The 25179-nt window shown below is 37.7% G+C and overlaps 1 protein-coding gene across 4 annotated transcripts in view; it reads right to left on the bottom strand.

Annotated features, from left to right (window-relative positions):
• The window catches only part of SEMA5A (semaphorin 5A), a 331427-nt gene that overhangs the window by 202110 nt on the left and 104138 nt on the right, over positions 1 to 25179 (bottom strand). For all 4 annotated transcript variants that reach the window (XM_086740401.1, XM_086740400.1, XM_086740399.1 and 1 more), the window contains 2 exons: positions 24179 to 24377; positions 2678 to 2777 (listed from right to left, as the gene is read on the bottom strand). In XM_086740401.1, the coding sequence (XP_086596527.1) occupies positions 2678 to 2777; positions 24179 to 24311 (233 nt within the window). In that variant the 5' untranslated portion in view covers positions 24312 to 24377. The remainder of the gene's footprint in view (positions 1 to 2677; positions 2778 to 24178; positions 24378 to 25179) is intronic.

The following is a 25179-nucleotide window of genomic DNA, read 5'->3' as shown; positions in this document are numbered from 1 at the left end:
ACTTCTTACAAGGACTGGAAGACAACCTGTGGTGGTGAGGGGCAGGGGTGGAGGGCAGATAAAATTGTAGAAAAATCTGCAACTACAGAATGCCTGCAGACAATGGAAGACCACTTTTATAGTGCAAACTGGACAGTTCAGACAAATCTTAGCTATATAGGACTAGGAATTACCTTCAGTCACTGCCTGATGTGGCAAATAGTATAAAATAATGTCCCTTTCATGTATTTAAAGATCTCTGTCTCAAAAATACTTCTGTTCTTGTTTTGTTCACACTGGTAAAACGTGACAAAACTAATTGTTTCTTGATTAAACACCCATAGCCAACTTAAATTGATTTGGTTTTCCGCCAACACTACTGTGTAGTTTATATGGTTATTTCCTTCCCTAGACGTACCTGCTGATGGATTTACAGGTAGGCGCTGTGCACACATTCGGCCTTTGTTTTCCCGCTCTACAGTTCCAATCCTCTTCATCTGCCTTTAGCATCCCTTTCCTACATCTCTTTCTAACTTCAATTAACCTTGTCTAAGTCTATATAAACAGAATAACACACACTACTACAGTTAAAAGTCTCCCAAGGACTTTGTTCAACAATATGAATAGTTCTCTTTCACCATAGGAGACACATTTTGAGGCATCATGGAATCATATCTGTCATTTTACATAGTTGCGTGGCATTGGAAACTCCCAACGGGAATCCAGACTGGATCCCAGTTGGAATCTTTACTACCTTGCTTATTAAGACAAACAAGTCATGAATGTCTTTGAAGGCTGTAGAACTTAAACTGAAGAAAATCACCCACAGTGAATATCAGTGATGGAAAAGGGATTTAAGAATTTCCATTACTGTCACATTTTCACAAGACTATTTTGTTTGGTTTACAACAGAGAAATTTGGGGAATAACTCACTAAACTCAACTAAGGTGAAAAAAAAAAAATCAATTATAAACTTAAGCTGAGCCAGGATACAGCTCCTGGCTGTGAAAATCATTCCTCTGGTTTAGAACACCACCACATTACTAAAGCAGAAACTTAGAAGTGCAAGCATCAGCCCCTGTTTTTGTTTGGATGCTGGACAAGTAAATCATAACAGCAGTATGATTTACTTCTCTTAGTAGTGCAAATGGAGTAATCTAACTTTATCTGTAGCTTTGCCATGTGCCACATTGCATTTTTCCCTTCTCTACTACTGATTGTGTAGAGAAGGCAAAATCATGTTAAAGGGCTACAAATTATAATTTTCACAACCGAACAGGAACTTTTAACTGTTCAGATTTTACCAAAATCACATTGCACATAGTAATTAGTTTTTCAGTACCAAAGTGTTAGTACAAGAAGATAATAATAAAAAAAATATTCTAAGAGAAATAACTGTATATCAAAAGATATTTCACCAGGCAGGAGAAATTACCAGTGCATTCTCTTCACTGTCTTTATGAAAGCATAGAAAATTAATTCTTCTAATGGGTCTTCAGATATGTGAATCCTATGAGGCAGATGTGGAAGAAACTTGTCCTAAGATTTTATCCAAAGGCCATAGCACAGGTATGGTAATATTAATGCTCTGTTCAAATGGCTCTGGGTGAAAGGTAACTACAAAAACTGTGTTAAGAAAAAAAAACAAAATATCAGTGCAGCCAGCTGAGACTGCAAAAGGCTGCAAACACCACTCCTGGAAACTAGCAGCAAACTCAACATGATATTCACAGTGAACATTCTCTGCTGTAACAGGGAGTACATGCAAAAGGTGCATAATCAGCAAATCAACACTTGCATTTGTGGGACTACAGCACCCTGACAACTGGTTGCTGGTCTCTGGATTTCTGACTGCATGATATACTGTGACTTTTTCCATATAGTCTACCATAACTCTTCAAGAAGAGAAAAATGTGTAGTGTGTTTTATGACTCTGTATTTTGAATCTCATTTTCAACTAAGAAACAATTGTGAAACAGAAGTATATTCCAATGCTAAATCTAACAGAAAAATGAAGTGACTAGAATTTCATTAATTTAAGAGTAAAATATATTCAGAAGGTAGATTTAAATAATAACTTTAGATGGTTAAAATCTTTACCATCCAAGATGTTTTAGTATATACATCATATGCTAAGAGAAGGAAACATGGTTCTCAAGGGCTGCCACTACTTCAATGCTGACACCTAAGACAGTGTCATTGTTGATCACAGTTTGCAAAGCACGGTCCTCCTACTGTGCAGAAATTATGACTATCACCAATTTTACCACTAATTCTGCAGCCTTTAACAGACCATTCATGGCACTATACTGAATAAATATTAGAATCATCCAAGCACAAAGAGCTGTATCGTGTAGCAAAATTTGGGATCATCATAAATTTTACGGTATGGTAACTTCTGTCACATTGTCATACAGCATCTACCTGTTCTACTGTATGCATCCAAAGTTTGAGAATACTCCAGGACAGCCCTCTTAAAAACGTAAGGTAAGCTAATAGGATCCTTGATACCTGGCAGTCTATCTTTTAACTTTAGTCAGGAATAAGGGAAAGAAACATAAGGAATATTCCATTTTAGTGGGTCTGGAAGGTAGAGGAGTCACATGAGAGCAAGGTGATGTTAGAATTTGGCTCAATATTATCAACAAAGAACAAAATCCAGTCTGATGTGAGATGAAAATAAAACAGATTTCTCACCTTGCTCCAGCAATAAGCTCTTTTTGTCCTGGGTCAAACGTTAACTGCGAGAAGTCCACAGCATCTTCTGCTCTGAACACATGTAACCAAGGGGCAATTTCTAAAAATAATCAAGAATACAACTGTTACTATAACTGTCAGCTGTAGCACATTAGGTAGCCAACAATACATTTGCACATACTGTAGGTCTGCAAGTTTTCTCAGTATGGTCCTCTAAGGAAATACAGGAGACTTTTACCACCATATCACATAATTAACACTACAGGCCTGTAAAACCTATAGAGCAGTTACCCAATACACACTTGAAAGAAGTATTAAAATTTTGATCTGATTTATAAGTCAGATGTGTTTTTCCTTCTTACGCAAAGTAGAAAACACCACAGTGCAGCTGCAATTCACTGGTACATACTCAAGTGAAGTCAGATTAATTTTTCATGCTTCAGAAGCACGTTAGGACTAGAGGTTTTGGGGTTTTTTTGTTCTTAAAAATGTGGAAAACAATGAGAAAAACAAGCAAATTGACTTTTTGTAATTTTCACAATAAAAAGGTTGAGACGAGGAATGAAAAAGGGAAAACGCTTGACATTCAGGTGAACTTTTTGAGTTTTGAACCTGCCTTTCTCAAACCAATTTAGGTGTTACATAAAACAAGACAAACAAGTGGGTGAGCTGCTGAAAATCAGCAAGGAGCATTACTTGTACTCAGAATATGAATTTATTCCTACTTGCAAAGTTAGACACATATAAATAACCGCACACCAAATCCTTAAGTGTTTGGATTATCAATAGCTATTTTTGTATTCGTATCACTAGCTGGATACACAATAGTGCAGCTATATGAACACAAACATTATTCTGGGAACATAGCATGATTTTTTTTTTCCTAACACAGACACACAGAATACATCAAATTGCTATAATGATATAAATGGTTGTTTAAAAAAAGTGCAGTTGTAAAAAGCCTCATCCTCTAGAGTTTTTCTCCCAGTTCTCAGGACATTGAAACATTTCCCTTTTTTTTTTTTTAATGTAGTCAAAAAGCAGTGGTCCAAAACATATGTGAAAGATTGAGTGCTATGTACATATGGCACAATGGGCTATGGAACTGCCTATTTGAAGACTACAGATGTGAAACAGTCAATAAAAAGACCAAAGGTGAGCACATAGTCATGACCATTTAGAATACGGAGTCAACACCAACCCTCCTGAGAGTGCCGCGGCAGTGTAATTTTTGATGCTGATATCACCAGTTGCAGCTCAGGTTGCCAATACCCATTCTAAGCTCCTTTCTTTGCTCATAAGCATATTTTTCCTTTTACTAATGTCTAGGTTGAAATAATCCATGTCTGGTGTCTGTTTCAGGATTATTTGTTCCTAATCTAAATATGAAAGTTTTGGTACAAATAGGTCATCCACTCCTAAGGAGAAGGCCCAGGAGAAAAATTTTATTGTGTCAAAACGCGTTCAGCCATTGCAGAGAACCATTAAATGCACTGTGTAGAAGAGGCAGCATCACATACTCTGGAAAAACAGATGGAACCTTGCAGTAGAATCACTTAGGTGTCAGAAAAAACTATCTTGTGCATGCATTTTTAATGACAGCCTGTATGCATCTGGGCAATATCAGGCCTGTAATGTCAGTTTGTACACATCCTGCAGCTAAATCCACTGTTGATTCCATCTGCACTGGATAGGTTCTCAAATCAGGTTCTGAACATTGGGCAGGAAAGAGGATGGGGCCACATATTGGACAACTGTGATTACAGCTGTCATCAACTGCTACTGCAGATGCTGTGCACAGAACCTAGCAGGATTCTGCAGGAGAAAAAAAAAAATACACACACATATATATATATATGTTATAGGCCTGTGTAGCCTCATACATACTTATCTATTTATATTTATATTTATATATATAAGGCTATACAGGCAAGTCCAAAAGGGGCATTTCTTAAGTTTTTTGTACTTGATTTTGCAACCTTAACTTTTCAATCATGAATTTTGTAGGAAATAATCAATTGCAAATTTTAAAAAGTTGAGAAATTAGGTAGGGCATGAAGACGACAAAATCCAGATGTAAGTCTTTAAGAATCTCACTTACTGGAGAAAAAGACCAAAAAAAAAGAAAATAAAAATAAAGCTAAATAAATTTATGTTTATCAGTTTATCAGCCAATGTACCTAAAATATCCATAAACTCCCTCAGACATTTCCCACATGGACACAGAATACACACATGGTCTTCACAGAAAAAACACACATGTACACACACATTCCTCCCACTAGAAATAGCTCTCAGTTCTGAGATGCTACTTTTCTTTGTATCAAGCACTATGATTGATCTAGGACAGAAATGGATGTAAAACCATTTACTTAGTAGCAGAAATTCAGATAATATCATAATACTGATGAACAACTGATAAAACCACAGAACAAATATCCTATGGAAAAAAAAAAACCAAGGCTTTAAAGACAGAACAGAGTACCCTGGCTGGGAGTCCAACCAAGCCAGTGGGCAGAGGTCGCAAGAGGGGCTGAAAGGACAACCCAGGACATGGGTTTAGTCCCTTGGCTGCTATGTTCCCCTTCCACATGGTTGCAGAAGCCACAGGAAGCACTGCCAGTCTCGCGCCTACGGGGAATTTCCGCTCTTCAAGACAGCGGCCACGGCTCCTTGTGCCAAAGTACAGCTGAGGCTATCAGTGTATCAACATTTAAATTTGTATTGCTGTGTGCAAATATGCAGAGCTGAAAACACCAAGGGCTCAGCAGCAGATCTGCACACAGGGAAAGCCAGACCCACTGTGGAAACAGCAGTCTCTGAAAGAGAGACAAGGTAAGCAGCTGAAAACAGGATTCCTTCAGCTCCACATTGGTACGACAAATGAGACCCTCAGTCTCCTGTAAAACGAGGAAAGCAGTAGTTCCCCATAGAATGGGACATTTCAGTACACAGAGGTATTGTGGTGCCAGAAGACTGCAGAGAAGACAGATTCAAGGACACAATTTTCCTCCACTTCTTCCAGGAAGAAATAGTAAAGCTTCAAGGTACAGCAAGCAGGTGATTGAGACCATTTCTAGGTTTGGAGCCAGGGAGTATGGGCCAGGCAGGGCAAGGCAAGCCCAGGCTAGGCACCAGGAAGAGAATGAGGACTTGCTGAGAAATCTCTCTGAAATCTGATTACCCTCTGTCCCTCCAAAATACTTTCCTTTATCCTGTCTTTGTTGCATTCAGCAGTGTTCTTACTTGAGGGACTGAGGTCAGGAAGAGCAAATGGCAGCTAGAGCTGTGCTTTTTTTCAGCAAATAGTGAAACTATATCTCATGTGTGTCACAGTGGCATCGTGTGTCACACTGGAATAAGCCTTTATGGGATAAAGCTATAACTTTGTGATACTTCCGTAAGGGAAAATAAACAAAAAATCACTACCAACAACAACAAAAAAAACCCCAATCAAGACAATAAAACAAAACCCACATAAACTAAAAGTAAAATCTTATTGGTGAAATTCTGCTTTGAGTTACACTACAGAAAATTTATGTAACTAAATCAACAGAATAATTAGATTTATTTTCATTTAAGTAGCAAAATCTAACTGAAAAGCCTTAGATGAAACAAGACCTTTCGGTTTCATAGCAAGTTATCTCCTTAGAGCCAAAAACACATAATAACCTATTAAAGGTCTACAAATTATTTTTCTTTGATTAAAAATTCATAGTAAAATAATAAGCAATAATTATTTTACTTTATTAATGGCTTTCATGTCAATGCAACACAAGCTTTATAAAATAACACAGCTATAGATTTTATATACATCAGTACCATAAACGTGTTAAGTTAATTAAGCCGGCGTGCTGACACATAACCTAATCATACTGCCTGCTGACTACAGGTGACAAACAGCAATATCCTTCCCCTTTCCAATTCTGACCCTCCCCTTGCCGGCATTCTCCGCCCTTTCCTCTGCCCTCAGTTCACTTGCAGCACAGTAAAATACCTAGCCCTTTAGTGGCTTCTCTCTTCTTACTGCTGATACTGAAAAAAATTTATTCAGACACATCTTCAACCTGGATTATTTTTCCCCCTTTAAAACTAAGTATGCATGTTTTCCATTCTGCAGACATAAGTCTCAGTCTCAAAGCTATCCTTAGAAAACTGTATCATAGTATATATATACAGTCATGACAACAGCTGGTATTCAACACACATTGAGTCCTTTTGGTACATTTAAGACATATCTTCAGCAATTTTTTTTTTTTAATTATTATTACAAGACTGAAATCTGCAGGCCTCAACTCAAAAACATTCCCTAAAGACAATGCACGTTTTCCCATGGTACTAAAAGATGGATATTGAAAAAGATGGATTCTGAGAAAGCTACAGCTTTCACATGCTGTGAATCAAATGCTGTGGGTTTTCCTAGGAGTTTCAGGTTTTCCTTTGCTTTGTTTTGGTTTGGTTTTTTTTTAATAGCTTAGATTTAATAGGAAACAAAGTTTGTTATGGCTCATAAACCTATGGCAAAGCAAATGCACCGAAGTCCCCTCAGCTGCTAAAAAAGGTCAAGAGAGTCTCCTAAAGAGTTTTAATGACAAAGGAAATGCGCAGGAGGACTTTAGATACCCACAAAGAAAAAAAAAAAAAAAAAAAGGACTTGGCAAGGGCTGATCTCTACAGTTCTTTGCAAATGAAACCATAAAGTTGTCTCCAACCTAAGTTTCATTATTCAGTCCTTCAAAGTAGAGCTACTGTAAACTGAGAGATGACTAATAAAAAAAAATAATAATAAAAAAATAGAGTGGCATGTTTAGAACTGAATTCAGAAGTGATCTTTAATGGTAAATAATAAAGTTAAAAGACAATAAAAACCTCCTTATTTCATAAAAAATTAACATAGACATTACAAATTTCAGTAGCGTTTATGGTGTATGTATGTGACACCTCACGTCATAGTGTCCTTTTTGTAAACAGTGAGCACAAAGTTAAACATATGTGCAGTATAATCTTCAAGAAACTCTGTTAGCAAAATAATAATGACAAATAATAGCACGGTTGAAAACTAGCAGATTTGCAATATTAACAGAAGTGTCTAGGTGGCATCAGTACAACAAATTCACTAAACTTATAATAAGAAAATTAAAATATACTACTGCACACTGAAGTTATTTTATAATTAAATGTATCTAGTCTAAGGATGATACAATAATCCCCATCTTCCTGAAGCTGTATAATGATTTTAGCCTAACTTAGATCTTCTCTTCCTGTGATACTCAAGTTACATGACTATCCTCTTCAAAGGCAGCAAGACAAGTCAGAAGTCTCCACAGTAATGTGCCACGTTGGCTCCATTACCTCACCCCCACTGCCATGGTGCCAGCCTCATTAATCCCAGGGGAATCCATTAAGCAATGTGTCATGGCTGGCAAGAGGTGACCCACTGTTCACTCATTCAGCATGTCCTGTTTCAGGATTTATTTGCAGCATTCTCACCTTAAGGACAGAATTAGGTGCATGTGTAAACCCACTGCTGTGACACTTCAGGACTCCATTGTCCCCAGCTATTTTAAAACTAGGACTGAGAAAAAAAAAGATTTTCTTCAGTAATTTCCGTGTATCATGGGTATCAATTCAGTGTGACTGTAAAATCTTCATTTTAAAAATTCCTGTTATAACATAAATATATACATGAATAATAAATTCACTGAGAATGTCAGGAAAACAAGCATTTTTCTGTGTTGGGAAAACAAGAGAATAAAAATGGCATGCTAGAGCCTATTGCTTCTTTTACAATTCACTTATGTCTATACTTTTTTTCCCTTACATTTATAGTCACCAGTCTTTTCTAGCTTTTTCACTGTATTCTCTCCTCACAGAAATGCAATAAAAATACACCCTTGTTAGTAAGTTAGTAAGCCGAAGAACGGCTGTACTACTTCTGAAACTAATCAAAATTCACTCTTGCTTATCCGAAAGGGGCTGAGGCTTAGTTTGTTGACAACATAACTTATTTTTCTAGGACTTATTTAAGGCATGCTCAGTATTCATAAACAATGACTTCAAGTTTTACATAATTCTGAGCAATAAGGTTTAAAAAAAAAAAAAAAGCAAATAATGTGAAGAAAGCAGCTACAGTTACAAACATGTAAGTGACAATGTAAGATATCATATACAGGTGGTATTTTTCTTCAAATGGCCTTCTGAAAACACAGCTGCAAAGGCTTCTAGATCAGGCATCACGGCTTGTCCTGTTGTCATTGTAGCAGAGAGAAACCTACGCTACAACTGAACAAACTACCTCATGTACTCCTCAGGCTGCAGTACTGTGAAGCTCCACCACAACTATGGCGGTTCTATTTCTGGTACACAGTGTTTAAACCCACACAAATGCAAGTCATTCTTTACGTATTTGTACTTAATGTACATTATTGTACACTACTTAATGGCATAAAGTCATACTTTACATATTTGTACTTACTTTGAACCAAATTCTCCCTCTATCCTAGGCTAGCACTGTAGCAAAATAGTCCAGAATGGGCTTTTCCTGATGGGTGTAGTCCTGTTGGATATGCTGACCATGAAATCATTAAAAGTGCCATTTCTTTTGAGAAAAATAAGTAAAGACAAGACCAGACAAGCAAATCATAAACCAAAAAGCTCATCTAACAAATATAGTAAGCACAGCAAATATTTTTCCATTTGTCTTACAGCAAAGACTCATTCTAGGAGTTAGAAGTACCCCAACAAAAACAATATGCTAATTACTCTCATCTGAAAATCTAAGCACAAATTTGCTGTTCTTCCGTAAGACCCACGGCAGAAGCTTTGAACACTTGGAAGACAACAGCTCAGTGCAAAACAGAGAAGGCCTGCCTGTTACCAGTTGCTTTTCCAAAATGCGTAATTCCAGACATATGCTTTCTATATGCAATGGTATGTTGGCAGATCTGCTTGCAGGATGATATACCTCCTTAGCTTTATGATCCTTACTGCCTAGGCAGGTTGTCTTGCAGAGCTGTATCACTAAGGTGACTGTGTCTTACTCATGCTGAGCTCTCTTCCACAGGAGGTTCGGGGAAAAGCCCACAGGGAGATGCTCCAGAGGGCCTGTTGCCTGAGCTGTGTGTGCAGACTCCCTGTAGGATGCAAATCCAGGAGCACTCAATATAGTTAAAGCCTCTGGTCAACACTCTGAACATTCATTAAGCCTTTCTACATGGCTCCTAATGCTGCTTTCCATTAGCATGCCTTTCAGAGGCAGAGAAAATAGTTATTAATGCTTCTTACAACAGTAGACCTTAAAGGTAGTACCAGCATAGCATTTTAGTCCCAAGGTCAAAGTTATGTATAAGGAGCAAGAAAATATCCAAGTAATCTGACCCTTAGATGCCAAGCATATATATACTCTACCACAACAAATTAGAGGCCAGGAAGGTGCCTTTTCTGTAATTTTTAGTATATCAAAAGGACAAACTACTGCATTAAGAACCTTAGCCAATGGACACACAAGAAAAAAGCAACTCTCTAACATTTAAACCTTATGGAGAGAGACAAATTTATCCTGAAAAAAAAAAAAAAATTAAGTCAATCCCAAGTCCAGTGCCTCAGTGAAATTCCTGGTCCACCTATTAAGGAGATTACAACACAGCTAGCACATTCACTTTTTCATATATATATGTATATATATATATAGTGCAAACATCCAGATGTCAAGGCTAAGGAGGGTCATGGATGTAACAGATCTAACAGTTTTTGCTACCAGAAGGCTCTAATAACCTAAACGGAGTACAACAGAAGCAGACTGGACCAAACATATGCAGAGAAAAGTACTAGTTCAACAACAAAAAGATGGCATCACCTGATATCTTTTCATGCTTCTGTGTAAAATGAAAATATTAGGACAGATAGGTCTGTTACAATACTCAGTCTTGCATTTTAATGAAAAAGACATCACACACAGCCCTTACCATACAGAACACATCTATACCGGGACTGTGTACACTGCTGACTCCAGTAATACAGAATTAAGAGTATGTGGATATCATAACTAGGAAACAAAAGAATATGTTTTTATAGTAGCTAATCCCTAACTTTTAATAAAATTGAATATTAAAAATATTTCTGTTGTGGTTTAGCCCTATTCAGCAGCTAAAATACCACACAGTCACTCAATCATTCCCCCCTCACCACTTCCCACTGTAGGACAGAGCAGAGAATTAGAAAAGAAAAGCAGGCAAAACTCGTGGACTGAGATAAAAACAGTTTAAGAGAACAACAGACGAAAAGAAAACAGAGATAAAAACAAATAAAAAAAAATAACAGAAATTACTGAAGCATGCAATTTACAGTACAATAGCTCACAACGGATCCTGATGCCTGGCTTCCTCCCAAGTAGCAGGAAACTACCCCTCCGCGCAGTCCCCACTTTATATACAGAGCATGATGTCACATGAGCTAGAATAGCTTTTTGGCCAGTTTGGGTAAACTATGCCAGCTGTTGGCTAATTAGTGAACTATTCCAGCTGTGTCCTCCAGCCACCGGTGCCACTAGCTCCAGTTCCTCTCCCAGCTCAGGTGAAAATTAACTCTATCCCAGCCAGAACCAGGTCAATTTCTTATAAAAATTAAGAATATTTTTTTTTGTCTAGGTAACACATTGAAAAGTACAGGTATTCTGTAATTAGACAGTAAAAAACTATACAGTTTCTAAAATAGAGATCCAGGTAAATATAAGAAAATAAAACATCATTTCTTCCCCCAGCATAAGAAGGACGTGGACCTGTTGGAACAAGTCCAGAGGAGGACCACGAAGATGATCAGAGGGCTGGAGCACCTCTCCTATGAGGACAGGCTGAGAGAGTTGGGGCTGTTCTGTCTGGAGAAGAGAAGCCTCTGGGGAGACCTTTTTGTGGCCTCTCAATACTTAAAAGGAGCTTATAAGAAAGAGGGGAGAAACTCTTTAGCAGGGCCTGTTGTGATAGGACAAGGGGTAATGGTTTTAAAATAGAAGGTGGTAGATTCAGACTTGATATAAGGAAATATTTTTTTACACTGAAGGTGGTAGAACACTGGAACAGGTTGCCCAGAGAAATGGTAGATGCCCCATCCCTGGAAACATTCAAGGCCAGGTTGGATGGGGCTCTGAGCAATCTGATCAAGTTGGAGATGTCCTTGCTTCTTGCAGGGGGATTGGCCTAAATGACTTTTAAAGATCCCTTCCAACGCTAATGATTCTATGATTCCTGTGAAGGAAAAAAAAATAAAAAACAATTGTTTAGGTAGAATTAGCTAATGCAATCCAATCCTCTAGAAAAGCAAAGATAGAGTTACGGCTTTACCTACCATGATTAAATCAGCAACCACAAACTAGTATTACCATACTACATTTGGTTCCCCTTTGGAAACAAGAAAACATGTCAGATCTCCATCTGCAGTTCAGAGCTCATCTTTGCTTATAGGGAGGGGGGAAAAAAACCCAAAACAACAAAAAGACAAAACCAGCCTCAAAGCTACAGATCCCTTTCAAGATCCAGTATTCTGGAGGTGTCTCTAGATCACAAACAAGGCTGCTGCCTTCCTTCTACTATCCAACACAACTTAACACACTTCTGAAGCTTGCCTTTCCTTACTAGAACTGCAGGGGCCTAGAAATAAATATGTAGCTCTATCCTTATCTAGAAGCTCTGCCAGCTCCCTGAGCTACTCTCCACTTTAAATCATCTGTAATAAAATAAATCCCAAGACCATAAACCTGTTGACATTCTTCAGAAAGTTCACCACCTGCTTATTGGGCCTTCATTTTTTAAATGACTATTACAGCTTCAGAACAATTTTGAAGGTAATGAGGCAGGGCTATAAGTAATTTATTTATTATTAATGGGAAAAACAGAAAATAAAGCATGCTTAAAGTATATATTTCTTGACTTTAAATGACTGAACTTGAACCTCTTTTCTTAAGCCTACTGTAAACTTGCTTCCTTCTACCCAACTCCTCACATCTTTCATTGGTTCTCTCAGTGGGTGCAAAGCCACTGCCCTGGCCATTTGCCTGCTGCTTCCCAGGCGGGGCAGGCGCAGTCACGGCAATTGCCCTGCCCTGCCTCTCTGACCTGCTTTTACAACCCGCCCTAACCTCCAAAGTCTCCAGGTCTAAACTCCAGCAAGCATTTCTGTTTTCTTTGTCCTGCCAGAGCTTCCCCAGCTAGAAGTACCTATTTCTACATTCTTATGCATACTCGTATATCTATTACTGGGATAATTAAAGGGAATTTGGGTTCTGACTGTCTGTGCCCTCAGGGAAGAGAGAGTAACATCTGCTGCAATGACTACTTATTTCTTATTTTTCTGAACAAGGGGTTTAAAATGTTTATGCTTCATTGTTCAAACACACACATTGCATACAAATACAAGAAGGTGGAAGGGGAAAAAAGATTGAACCCCCACCTAGATGAAAGCGGTTTCAGCGCTACGAGCACAGGTTTTACATACTGAGAATCACTTGCAAGTTGTACAGAAATTATGCAGTGACAAGGTATCAGACATGACATACAATTACAGCCCCTTTGAGTTTTCTTTCTCTCATACACAGAAACAGCATGAAACTAGAACCCCAGACCATTCCAGGAAAAAAAACCAAACCAAAACAAAACAATAAAACCTACTTTACAAAGTTAGGTTAGTCAGCTGGAAGATATGTCATTAACCATACCTTTCCCACTTCTAAGGAAACAAAACCTTGACTCAAACATTGCGTACGTGATGTTATAATATTTTTAAATTATACGCTACCAGTCATTTGAGGATAATATTGTATTTAAAAATAGTAACTAAGTATGCTTAACTACAGTTTAAGTCGACAAGAACGCTGCTTTAAAACTTTCAGTTGCCTTATCTTATCCACTAGATTTTGAACAACAAACTTAAAGTGACTGTCAAGTAAGAAAAAGTTGAAACAAGATTTCCAAATCCTACTCTGCTTTAAAGCAAAAGCCCTACCAATCTTTACTAATTGTTCAAATTAGGAACAATAAAAACAGCATGCCAGCAGACTGCTATGAAGAAACAAATAAAAATTAAGGAAAAAGGAGAACGGAAGAGCCAAAATTGAAGCATCTGAGTTTGGGGGGCTCAGTTCTGAGGTTTCCCCCGTGATTCATTGAAATGCAATACACTCATGTTTGTCTACTTGCAGATTGTATTCAACTCTCATTCTCACTCCGTTTCATCATTGCATATGTCTGCTCTCATTATTTTCTAATGGAATATTCATAAGTATCAGTGTGAATGACATCATCTTGACATAAACTCAAACTCATTGCTGTACAAACACAGTAGGGATCGCAATCTGCCCTCTCCCTGTTTAGATTCTCCACTATCTCAGCTGTGGGATCCTGCTGTCCTCCTTGTAATCATTATATTTTGTTTTCTTGAAGCTGTAAGAAACAGATTTAGCAACCTCGCTCTTCTCAAATTGAGTATACATCTGGCTGTACAACAGATAGGAGCTCAGGTGCAGTGGATGCTTAGAGGAGAAAACAAACATAACCAAATATTTCCAGAGGGGGGCATCTGTAGAATTATAAGACCGATTTCAGGTGTCGTGCTTGTAAGGGCAATGAAGGAGCCTCCTCCATTGCATTTCACAGCTCAGATGTCTTCTGTGCATCAGTAAAAATCTTAATATGCATTAGAAGAAGGAGCTTAGAAAAGAAGCAAAGAGATCTGGGGGATCACTGGAAACTACTAAAACCAATTTACTCTAGCAGGCTACATGTGATGAAATGGTTTACAGGTTGTATCACTTCAACTCAAGATTCTTACATACAAACACATACACATATTCGGGCAAAGGAGGAGGCATCCAGGCCAGAAACATAAAACACAGACAAACTGTAAAAAAAAAAAAAACAAACCAAACCAAACACAGAAAAAAAAACCAAAGAACAAACAAAAGCCAAAGCCAAACCCAAACCCAATAGGTTAAGATTAAAGGTGACCAGAAGCCTGTCATCACATTAGAACCAGATTAAAGTACCGATGGGAAGTTCAGATAAGGAAGCAGAAGAAGGTATACAACATAAAAACACAGACAGTGCAGTGCTAATGAAAGATGTTGAAGCAAAAATTCTCAGAGTTTAAAAAATATTTCAGGGAATGTTCTGGACCAACAACATCATAATGAGAAAACAGTAAGGCTAAGTCCACATGCTTTAAGAGAGAGGGAAGCCTAGGGGACAGCATATGTATGGAAAGAATATGTTACATAAGATTTAGATAGAGGCATAGAGGGAAAGACCAGAATAATGATGGGAACACACCAGAGAGAAGACAAAGGGGGAGAGAAAACCTTAGGGAAACATAAGAATTATTATGCTGCACCAGACTGACATTCCTTCTGGTTTAATATCCTGTGTGCATCAGCGCAAGATGGCCCAGAAAAAAAGTTTTAAGGAGCCTGCTGAGACAGCACTGGTATTATCAGTCAAATCTGAATATTATGTCTCAATCCAATCTTTAAAAATGAGAAATGGTCTAAACCTGAAACAGGTAATTTAAGAGCAGAAAATGAGAGAGTGCAGAAAGCTAATCAACGTAAGAGATATAAAATTAAAAAAAAATATGAGAAAAGTGTGAAAATTCTGAGACAGAGAAAACCACCAGTGAATGAAGGAGGATGAACAAAGAGAGACTTTCACCCAATTTACACCCTGCAGGTCAGCTGATCCACACTTCAGGCTAGGGACTCAAGCAGCGGGATAGGCAGAGATGAGCACACTACTATAAGGACTTCTTCTGAGCTGTGAAAACTACACCATGAAGCTCAGATATGTTTTGATGCATGGAAATACTACTTCCTACATCTGCCCTTCCCCATACTGGTGAAAGATTTATTTTGCCCTGGGAGGTTCTGCTGGTCAAAAAAAAGCAACTTCACACCTCAACCAGCACAGAGCCCACATGCTCTTCCCAGCGAGCACAGCTGTCCCTTCCAGTTACCAGCTCTGGACCCTGCTGCTTGCCTTCCCGAACGTGACGCTGAGGGATGGACTGACTGCATAACACACTTGACATCCTTAGTCATGCCCTCTCTTCAGAGGGGTTTCACCTTTCACTTTTTAACACTTACATGCTGGCTTTGGCAATGAGACACAGAATTAATTTTGAAGGAAATCATGTTGTATGGTTATGGTAAACCAGTATTTGATCTCAACAAAGAGTTTTGTAAAGAAACTTGCTCAATTTTTATCTATGTATTGTAGGGAATAGAAGCATAAAGCCAACTGCCTATAGACAGTTATAATAACACAGTGTTATTTTTGTGGGAAGTATCTATGTTTCAATTAGTAAGATATTGTTTCTAGAACTGACCCTCTTGTAATGACTTATTCTTATTTCTGTTGACATAGAAATGTACTAAACTTCCTCATTTACATTGTTTTAGCATAATACAATTTATTGATTCTATCAGTTCTGCCCAAGACTATAGTTCTTAAAGTATTTTCAGGTTTGAAGATATTTCATGCAAAAATACAAAAACCAACAGAACAAGTCATATTGTAGCACAAAGGACATACAAGGTAATGCCTGACATTAATCTTGGTAAGAGCTTGGAGCCAGGACTTTGAAGTGGAACACACTCCCCACCTCCTCCACTCCCCCACCACAAAAACAAAGGATGCCCCCAAGCCAAAAAAAAAGAAAGTGACAAACAATAAAAAGAAAAGGAAAAACCACAACCCCACAAACAACAGAACAGCATTTCTCTTTGTAGAAATTATTTTTGTTCGAAAGGGCACTGTCAAATTCCAGGTCTTTGTCATTTTTAACAACTACTTTAGTTGATTTACTGTAGAGCTAGTTGTAAAATGGTGAGCTCCTGCTTCTCAGAAATGATAAAGAACCACATTTTTGTGTCCAGAAAACCTTCAGAACAAAACCTGAAGTGAGCACTGCTTATGATACGTCAAAGTGTGGTCTCACTCGAATGTGACAAATTGCCATGTTACAAGTGAGTATCTACCATGTTAAGTCATGCAAACATCAGCTGCTATTCAGTATCCTATAGTCTTGTCAACAGCAAACGAGTAGTGCCACAGAAGGGAGGCAGGAAAGAAAGTATATGAAAAAAAAAAAAATCACTTTGAAGAAGCACTGACTGCCCTTCTCTACTTCAACCCATTCTGTCAAATAAACACAAAGTATCTCTGAAAGTTTATTTAAGAAATTCAGAGAGAAAAGGGAAAATTAACAAATGCTTTTCCTCCATACCTCTAAGATTCTTGGAAATCGTAGAGCATTAAAAAATACATCTCTTTTGAACAAGAAGAGAGAAAAAAAAAAAAGAACAAAACTCACAGATTTTAATTCCATCTGCCTGCTTTGTACAGCTAGGGGAATGCGGCAGGAACTTCTCACGTATTCTGCTGCTTCGTTAACAACCAGGAAATTTTGTATGCTCCAGATTTCCACACTAGGGCAAAAGGGAGGAAACCAGCCATGGAAAGGCTATGGAAAGGCTTATAGGACATGCCTGTGCAGCTCACTAGCCATTGCAGTCACTGCTGATTTTCAATTACCAGAAACTTATTAAAATTATTAACATGCTATGATGGACCAGCACTTGGCTGGGAGGCCAAAAGAATTGTAAATTGATGCTTGCTTTAAAACATGTTCACTTCCACAAAAAAAAAAAAAAAAAAAAAGTTAGCCAGTAAGCAAGTCCTTTGCTTAGAGAATTCAGTCCCTGCCATATACTGGTTTTTATGGGAATGCACACCAAATATAAAAGGTGATTCAGGGAAATAGTAAGGGGATAGTATCTTTCAATCTTCAGAGCTATAATTTTTAGAATTAACTACAAGCAGTTGAAAGTTGCCATTCCCCAGCAGGCGTTTAGTCTCCTGTACTAAACTAAAGGCAAACCTAATTTGATACAAAAAATATACAACCAGTGGAGGAATTATTTTCCTCCTTAAGAGGGGCTGGTTCTTGGCAGCATAGTGCAAGCAATCTGACAGTCCAGTTGTCTAGGCAAACCAAAGTTGCAATATCTAGCAATCAACTTTTCTTCACTGATGAATCTTCTTTATTTAAAGGAAAATCCAAAAGAGGATAGGGGATGGAAAGCACTACACCTCAACCCCACTGCCAAAGCTGGTGAAGGAGGTCTTCAAAGTGTGTTTTTAAAAGCCAGTAAAAGAAGGAAAAAGCAATAAAAACTGAGGAGCTTAGTGGAGTACTATTAGTTTAAGCAGTAGTTTGCAACAAGACTAGGGGAAAGAGAAAAGAGTAAAAACAAAAACAAGTTCATACAAGATTTATCCTTCTTCATTCGACCCACATGTTATTTCCTCTTGGCACATGTTAAGTGCGTGCACTCCATATACAAACCACTTGACAAAATGAGCAGAGCAATGTACTGAGTCTATATTACTTAGACAAACATCAAGCAGGGGAATTCTATGGTGGTTAGACAATAAGGTTAAGAAAATATATTTCTTAAGATTCCCGAACCAAGGAATCAAAAAATAACTATGCTATTTTTCTTTTCTGGTTAACCTCAAGTGGAAATGAAGGGTTTATGTTCACTTCGTCTATGGATTGAGACGTTATTTTTGAGCATGTTTATTCAACAGATAACTTCTTTACAGCACAGTATGTACTTAAAATATCACTAAATACAGCTTCTAAAATTATGTAAACTGATGCTTTTTTGTTGAGACAGCACAACCTTAAATTCTGATTACTTTATAGGAATATAAAAGAATGAGATTTGCCCAAGAACAGATGATCTCAGCTGTACCCTTAACATCAATTAAGTCAAGTTCACAACTGACCTTTATTTCTGATGGAAAAGCTTAAGAAATTAGACTTTACACAGGCAAACTGTAGGACAGTCAAAACTTACAACTTCACACCTGATATCAGAGTTGGGTCAATTTTTTTTTTTCTCCAGCTAACTCTCACATACTGCTAGGCAGTTGGGAACGCCCCTTCAGTCTTACCTCACAGATGGGGTCTGCCCACAGCACAAGTCTTTGGCTGAGTTTGTGAGTTTTAATGGGTCTGATAGTTTCAAAGTTCAGCAAATGTGAGAGGGAAACAAGGTGCCACTGTAACTACTTTTACACTTTTTTTTCTTTCTTTCCTTTTTTTTTTTTACTCAGTAATAAAATGTCAGCTCCACAGAGAGCTATCACAGAGGTTCTGTAGAATGAGTGCCTAAGTGCTTTGAAACCTATGGAAATATTTAGACAAACATTACATTACTCAAGAGGTTTGCTTTGTCTTTTGTGTAAGAATAGTTCAACTTCTATAAACAGTTGCTGTTTCTCATAGGCATCTTATTTTTCTAAACATTGCTTGACTATGATTTACCCCTCACTGCTCCTACGCAAAGGAAATTTGGTTTCCACAATCTTTTATAACTATTTAGGTTAAACACATCTCTTTGCTGTATTAAGAGAGTGTGTTTTCCAAGAAGAAGCTGACCATCAGAAAACCCTAATACACTTTACAGGCCTAACATTTCATATCTACATGCACATAAAAGCATATCCAGATAAAACAAAATTTAATAAAAATGAAAATTTTAAGGCTCTATCTTTAATGACTACCTTATTTCAGCCCTTTTTCTTTCTTAACTCCTAAATTATTTCAAGCATAAATATATTTATTTACACATTGTAAACATATGGAAATGTATTCAAAGATCAATAATCTCACACTATGATTCCCTGTGTGTCCTTTCTGTCACTCACACTTTGTTTCCTGCCACCCAATTCTATAAGTTGCACACAATTTATAACTCCTTGCCTCTAACACCTCTATTGGACTTATGCTAGCACAACTGATAAATCCTCAGTAAATGCATGAATCATATGCAGACAGACTTATTTATTTTTAACTTTTTGTTTAAAGTCTGAATTTCCACAAACTAGCACACCTTTGCACATCTGGAGGCACACTCCTCCCTGAAGAGAAAAAAACTTAAAAGAGGGACAACACATCATCACAGTTAGTCCCACCACAGAAAGCACTGAATTGCATGCTACCGGACTGATCTTGTCAATCCATCCCTACTTAGAGGTCTGCTTTTATATAACTCTGATCTCTGTGATAATTCTTACCAACTTTAAACAATGAGAAAAGGAAACTTCTAGCTTCAAAGGAAGACACAAAGTGCCTCATTACAACAGATCTTAGAGCTGAAACATTTTTATATCTATAGTACACTTATTTATTATAGTTCCAGGAGAGAGAAAAGGTGCATTACACATTGCTAACATTAATTATGCAGATAAACAAATTACAACATGATTACTACTACTGTGAATGAGAGAGAGAAAATGAAAGAGATGTTTAGATCACATCAAAAATCCTTTGAAAGTGCACGCATTTCCTCTGCTTCTGCAAATTCTCTTTGCTCTTCCACTGACAAAGTACTTGAATAAAGGTTCTCAACTGATGGGTGAAATTCTTACCATTTGATATCAGGAGATATATCATGGTCTTTCAGCTAAAACTCTTTAACTGGGAATATCAGTGATAGAAATAGTATATGCCTCTCTACAAAAGGTAGCCTGACAGGATCATCACCTAAGAGAGCAGTTTTTGATGGGCAGTGAGAAAGAAAGCAAGCTCTTTCAGGAGTACGCTCCCTTTCCATATCTCACCATGACAACTCCTGGGGACTACCTTTTCTTTTTATTAGTTTTTTGCAGCTGTTCATCCATACGCTACACCAGACTCTCACTCTATTAGTTTTATTTAATAGTTTATACTCCATCTACCATGCCTCTCAAAGGAAGACAAATCAAATCAGTACATTGCTATTTTGGCATACCAGAAACTACATAAAAAGGTTTCAGTCAGTTATAAATAATACAAAAGAAGTTGATATCTTTGTAAAGTTAGTACTGAGTTTACAAGGTTTAAAGTACATAGCACTCAATACCACTCAGCCTTGCTGGATGTTCAGCATCTCACACAGCATTTAGCTCTGGTAGATCCAATATTATTATAAGATTACTTTACACAATAAGTTATTAATGCAGCATTCAAATTAAAGGTTTCATAGCTGTTTAGAATTAATTTCAGGACACTGTGTTGGTCTAGCAACACTAATGATGTCAATATATACAGAGGGCATTTTCCTATAGGCATTCATGAAGTCGGTAAATGCCGCAGGAAGAGCACAGAAATCAAGAAGAGGGATGGTTGAATCTTGCCAACTCTTACTGTGGGATTACTTCACAGTAGCTCTTCTCACACACATCTCTTTTTAAACTTTGATACCCCAAGTAGCCCATTTCTAACACACAGTTTCAAAGACAAACCTCTCAGTCATCTTCTCCTTTGGTATCATAACTTCTGTTTTTGCCTTAGCTCCCAGTCTTGCAACTACAAGTCAACTACTGTGTGCCCACACCAGTTACGTTACCTAGCTATCACATACTTTATATGCATTACAAATATGTTTCCTCATGTGCTTTCTAAGATTTACCGATGATTCCCAAAAGATTATTGTGCTGCATACAAACCACAGCTTGTCAGAATATTTTTAAGTGAAGGAAAATTTTTTCAAGATATGTCAGCTCATAAAAGCTAAGTATGTCATGGATATGTACTGATTAATGATATTTTTACCACAAAGGTCAAGGAGGAGTCTGGCATTGAAAATCTTACTAAATCTCATACTAACAATCTGAAAATAAATAGAATCATAGAATCATAGAATGGTTAGGGTTGGAAGGGACCTTCAAAGGTCATCTAGTTCAACCCCCCTGCAAGAAGCAGGAACATCTCCAACCAGATCAGGTTGCTCAGAGCCTCGTCCAACCTGGCCTTGAACTTTTCCAGGGATGGGGCATCCACCACCTCTCTGGGCAACCTGTTCCAGGGCTCTACAACCCTCAGTGTAAAAAAATTTTTCCTAATATCTAATCTAAATCTACCTCCCTTTATTTTAAAACCATTAAACCTAGTCCTGTTGCAACAGGCCCTACTGAACAGTCTCTATTTCTGACATATATTATAGCAAAAAGTAATTGGTTTTGTTCAGTAAACTCCAACTGTGACACTATCTCTGTCTACATCAAAAGATGCAACTGAAACAAGGTGACAAAGGAGGTCTCTGCCCCCAAAAAGCCTTAGCATAGTAACTTAGAAAGGGAAGGACATCAGTAGAAATTAAATACGACAGCGAACAATAATGGTCTAAAAGGCAGGATCAAGATAAATTCAAGCTACTGTCCTAAATATTTGCTGAATGAGGTTCATAAACCAATAAATTTTTAATCTACTTTTAAAATGTGGCTCTGGTAACGAGTCTCAATTATTTGCTTTTACAGTTTCATATACCAAAAAGAAAGTGAACTAGCACAGTGATCCCTTAGTTTGTGAAATTAAGTGGTTAAGTGCCAGAATTTTAACTGTGCTACTTTAATTTACAACATTGTGTATGTGTGTTATGAAAAAAATAACATTTTTTTCCTAACTAAATTATATACACAATATGAATGCTAAGAAAACTAGATATTTCATCAGAATAAATAATACTATTCAGTGTATCAATAAATGAGTGATAAAGCTCCCTCCTTCACAATAGACTTATGGTTTGTAGCTTGCAGGTACAGAATGTAACCGCTTTAGTTCATTCTCCAATGCATTGGAGAAAGGGACAGCTGGCACCATTCATCTTATTAAACCATAAAATGCCAGAAAAAAAATACTTTCCATAGAAAACACAACATTATTTTCTTTAAATTTATAAAAAAGAATGGAAATAAATCTTTATTCAATTAAAATTAAATAAATCCTAATTTATTGGAACAAAAAAAATACATGTGCTTTCTTAGAAAAACAGGAGGAATGCAGTATGTAATATAATCTTAATCCCTACATCCTCATAGCTGCAAACTATTTGGAACTTGTTCTAAGTTGCAACACTAATGGAAAAAACCTCAATTCAAATAAATAAAAAAAATCAGTTAGGTTATTAAATGCCTCATGTTTTTACAGACATCATCCTGCAAGTGTTCTACACTTTGTTCCCACTGTTCCTCAGAAGTCTATCCCAATACTCAAGATGACAACCACATGTATGAAGAAACTGACTTGGTGAAGCAAGGAACTCACAGTGGAGCTCCCATGCAAAAAGGCTGTATGTATGAGGTGCGAGCAGGGACAAGGTGCCCTAGGAGGAATTTAGAAACACTACATGGGCATGTAGGGATTGTGTCAAGTCAAACAAAGTTCAATAGGAGTTAAGACTTGCATGGAATGTCAATGGCAACAAGATCAGCTTGTTCTGCTACAATAGTAATGAAAGGTCAAACAGGGAAGACATAAGCCTGTTGCTGAATGGTGCAGGTGATCTAGTGTCAGCAGACACAGTCCCTCCTTTGTCTCGGTCTTCACCAACAAGGTCTCAAAGGCGTCTGGTGTTTAGCAAAGGTGTTCAAGAACTACCAGCAGTAGATGCAGCCTTAGTCAGGGATGACATGCAAGATTTCAACCTGTATAAATTCATGGGATCAGAGAAACTACATCCACTGACACTGAGATAACTGACCACTCTTCATCTCTGAGAAGTCATAGAGATGAAGGAAGGTACTCAGAAACTGCAGAAAAACAAATATGGCAACTACTGGCCAATCTTGCTTACGTTCCTGGGAAAGTTACGAAGTTAGTCCTCTTGGAATGCGCTGTTCTGGACATACAGAGGAGAATGTCATGACTGAGGACAGTCAGCATGGATTTGCCAAGGGTAAATCATTCCTGACCAATCTCATTGCCTTCTATAATAAAATGACTAGTTTTAATGATGAGGGGAAAGCAGGGGATGTAATTTATCTCTAGACTTCCAATATTGTCTCACTGCAGTTAGGATGTTATGGTCTGTCTCTTCAGTTGGGCAACCAGATGGGTAAAAAGGCAGTTGGATGATCAAGTCCAGAGAGTAAATGTTTAACGCACCTTACTCTACCATGAGGCCAGTAACAACTGGAATATTGGAAGGGCTGATCCTGGGTCCTGTCCTGTGTAACACCTTAATCAACAACCAAGGGGAGAAAACAGAGTGGAATATGCAAAGTTTGCAGATAACACTAAATTCAGAGAAACAGTTAAGCTTTAGGCTGACATCCAGAAGGACCTAGATGGGCTGGAGGAATAGGCCAAGAGAAACCTCATTAAATTAAGTGTGCACATGCAGTCTCTCACACAAAGGAACAATCCCATGGAACAGTACAGGCTGGTTGTAATCACAGAGGAATATGAATCACTCGCCTTTAAAAATGACACTTTCAGCACCAATTGTGATTAAACTTTGGTAGCCTAGTTGTTTCTTACTTGTATGGAATATAGTCCAGGTTACTATGTAACAGCACTGAATGAACTTATTTTTTTCATACCATTATACATTAAAAATGAGGTTTCACTGATGACAGTACATAATCCTTAGCCTAATTCTGGAAATTTTTTTTTGCCCTTATCCCTTACCTTTGTATGCAATAACTGGGTGCTCAGCTCTGCGGCAGCGGGTATCTTCTGTTGTTGTTGGCTCCAGTATTCCTAATACCCCAAGTCCTGCCAACAGCAGTGTGAGGAGGCAGCTTCCTTTCATGGTGGTCATGCTGTCCTCCACAGCAGTCACTTCTTTTAACTGGCTACCCTTCTTGCACTCATGTGGGAAAAGCACCTGGAGAATTAAAAAAAAAATCTACTCAAGCACAAGAGCAAATTACAGAAAAAAAAAATTAAACAATTCTGGATGTTTACAACAAAACAAAACAAAGCAACATCACTTTCTGTCTGTGTAGTATTTGACTCCTCCAAAAGTATGCTATCAGCTGCTCCTCTAATTACTTCATAAACTTATCATCAGTTACACAATTTATGAATATTGATTTCTTTTACCACCAAGCAGGATTCAAAAACTGTTACTCATTTCTCCCCTCTTCTACTTTAAAGTTTCATTTTGTGATGTGTGCGGGGAAAATACTGTTCTATAACATTTCTTATTTTATTTTTCTTAGATACAGCAAATGTATCTAAATTTATGTTCCACATTCACTTGTTTCTACTGCCCCTTGCTCTGCCTTCCTCAGTGCCTTGATTCCTTGCGAGTATAAGGCAGGAAAGGAATTGCTCCTTCAATGTTACTTACTGACAAAACACCACCTCTAGAGTGTGTATTTTTTGCCTGTCCCTACAGTATGTATGGCACAGCATGTATAGAAAGCGGCAGGACAAGGTTCACCTCAGTGCTCTGATAACATACTTTTGCTTTACAGGAGGGAGGGTCAGTAGTTCTGACATTGGCTTAATCCCTACACATTTGCCAAGACTGATGATGAAGTTTCACATTGCAGATGCTGAAGACCCCTTTCTACTAATATTTAGACACCAATCAACAATGCAATGTTTATCATTCACTACCAGAATAAGGCTGAAGCTTCAAATCCCTGATTTTTTGAAACATCCAATAATCAGACATTTAT

The sequence above is a fragment of the Chlamydotis macqueenii genome, chromosome 2 (assembly GCF_036417535.1).
Source record: "Chlamydotis macqueenii isolate bChlMac1 chromosome 2, bChlMac1.mat, whole genome shotgun sequence".
In the NCBI taxonomy this organism is placed as follows: domain Eukaryota; kingdom Metazoa; phylum Chordata; class Aves; order Otidiformes; family Otididae; genus Chlamydotis; species Chlamydotis macqueenii.
Note: the sequence above shows the minus strand (reverse complement) of the source record. Positions and strands in the feature narration are given on the sequence as shown.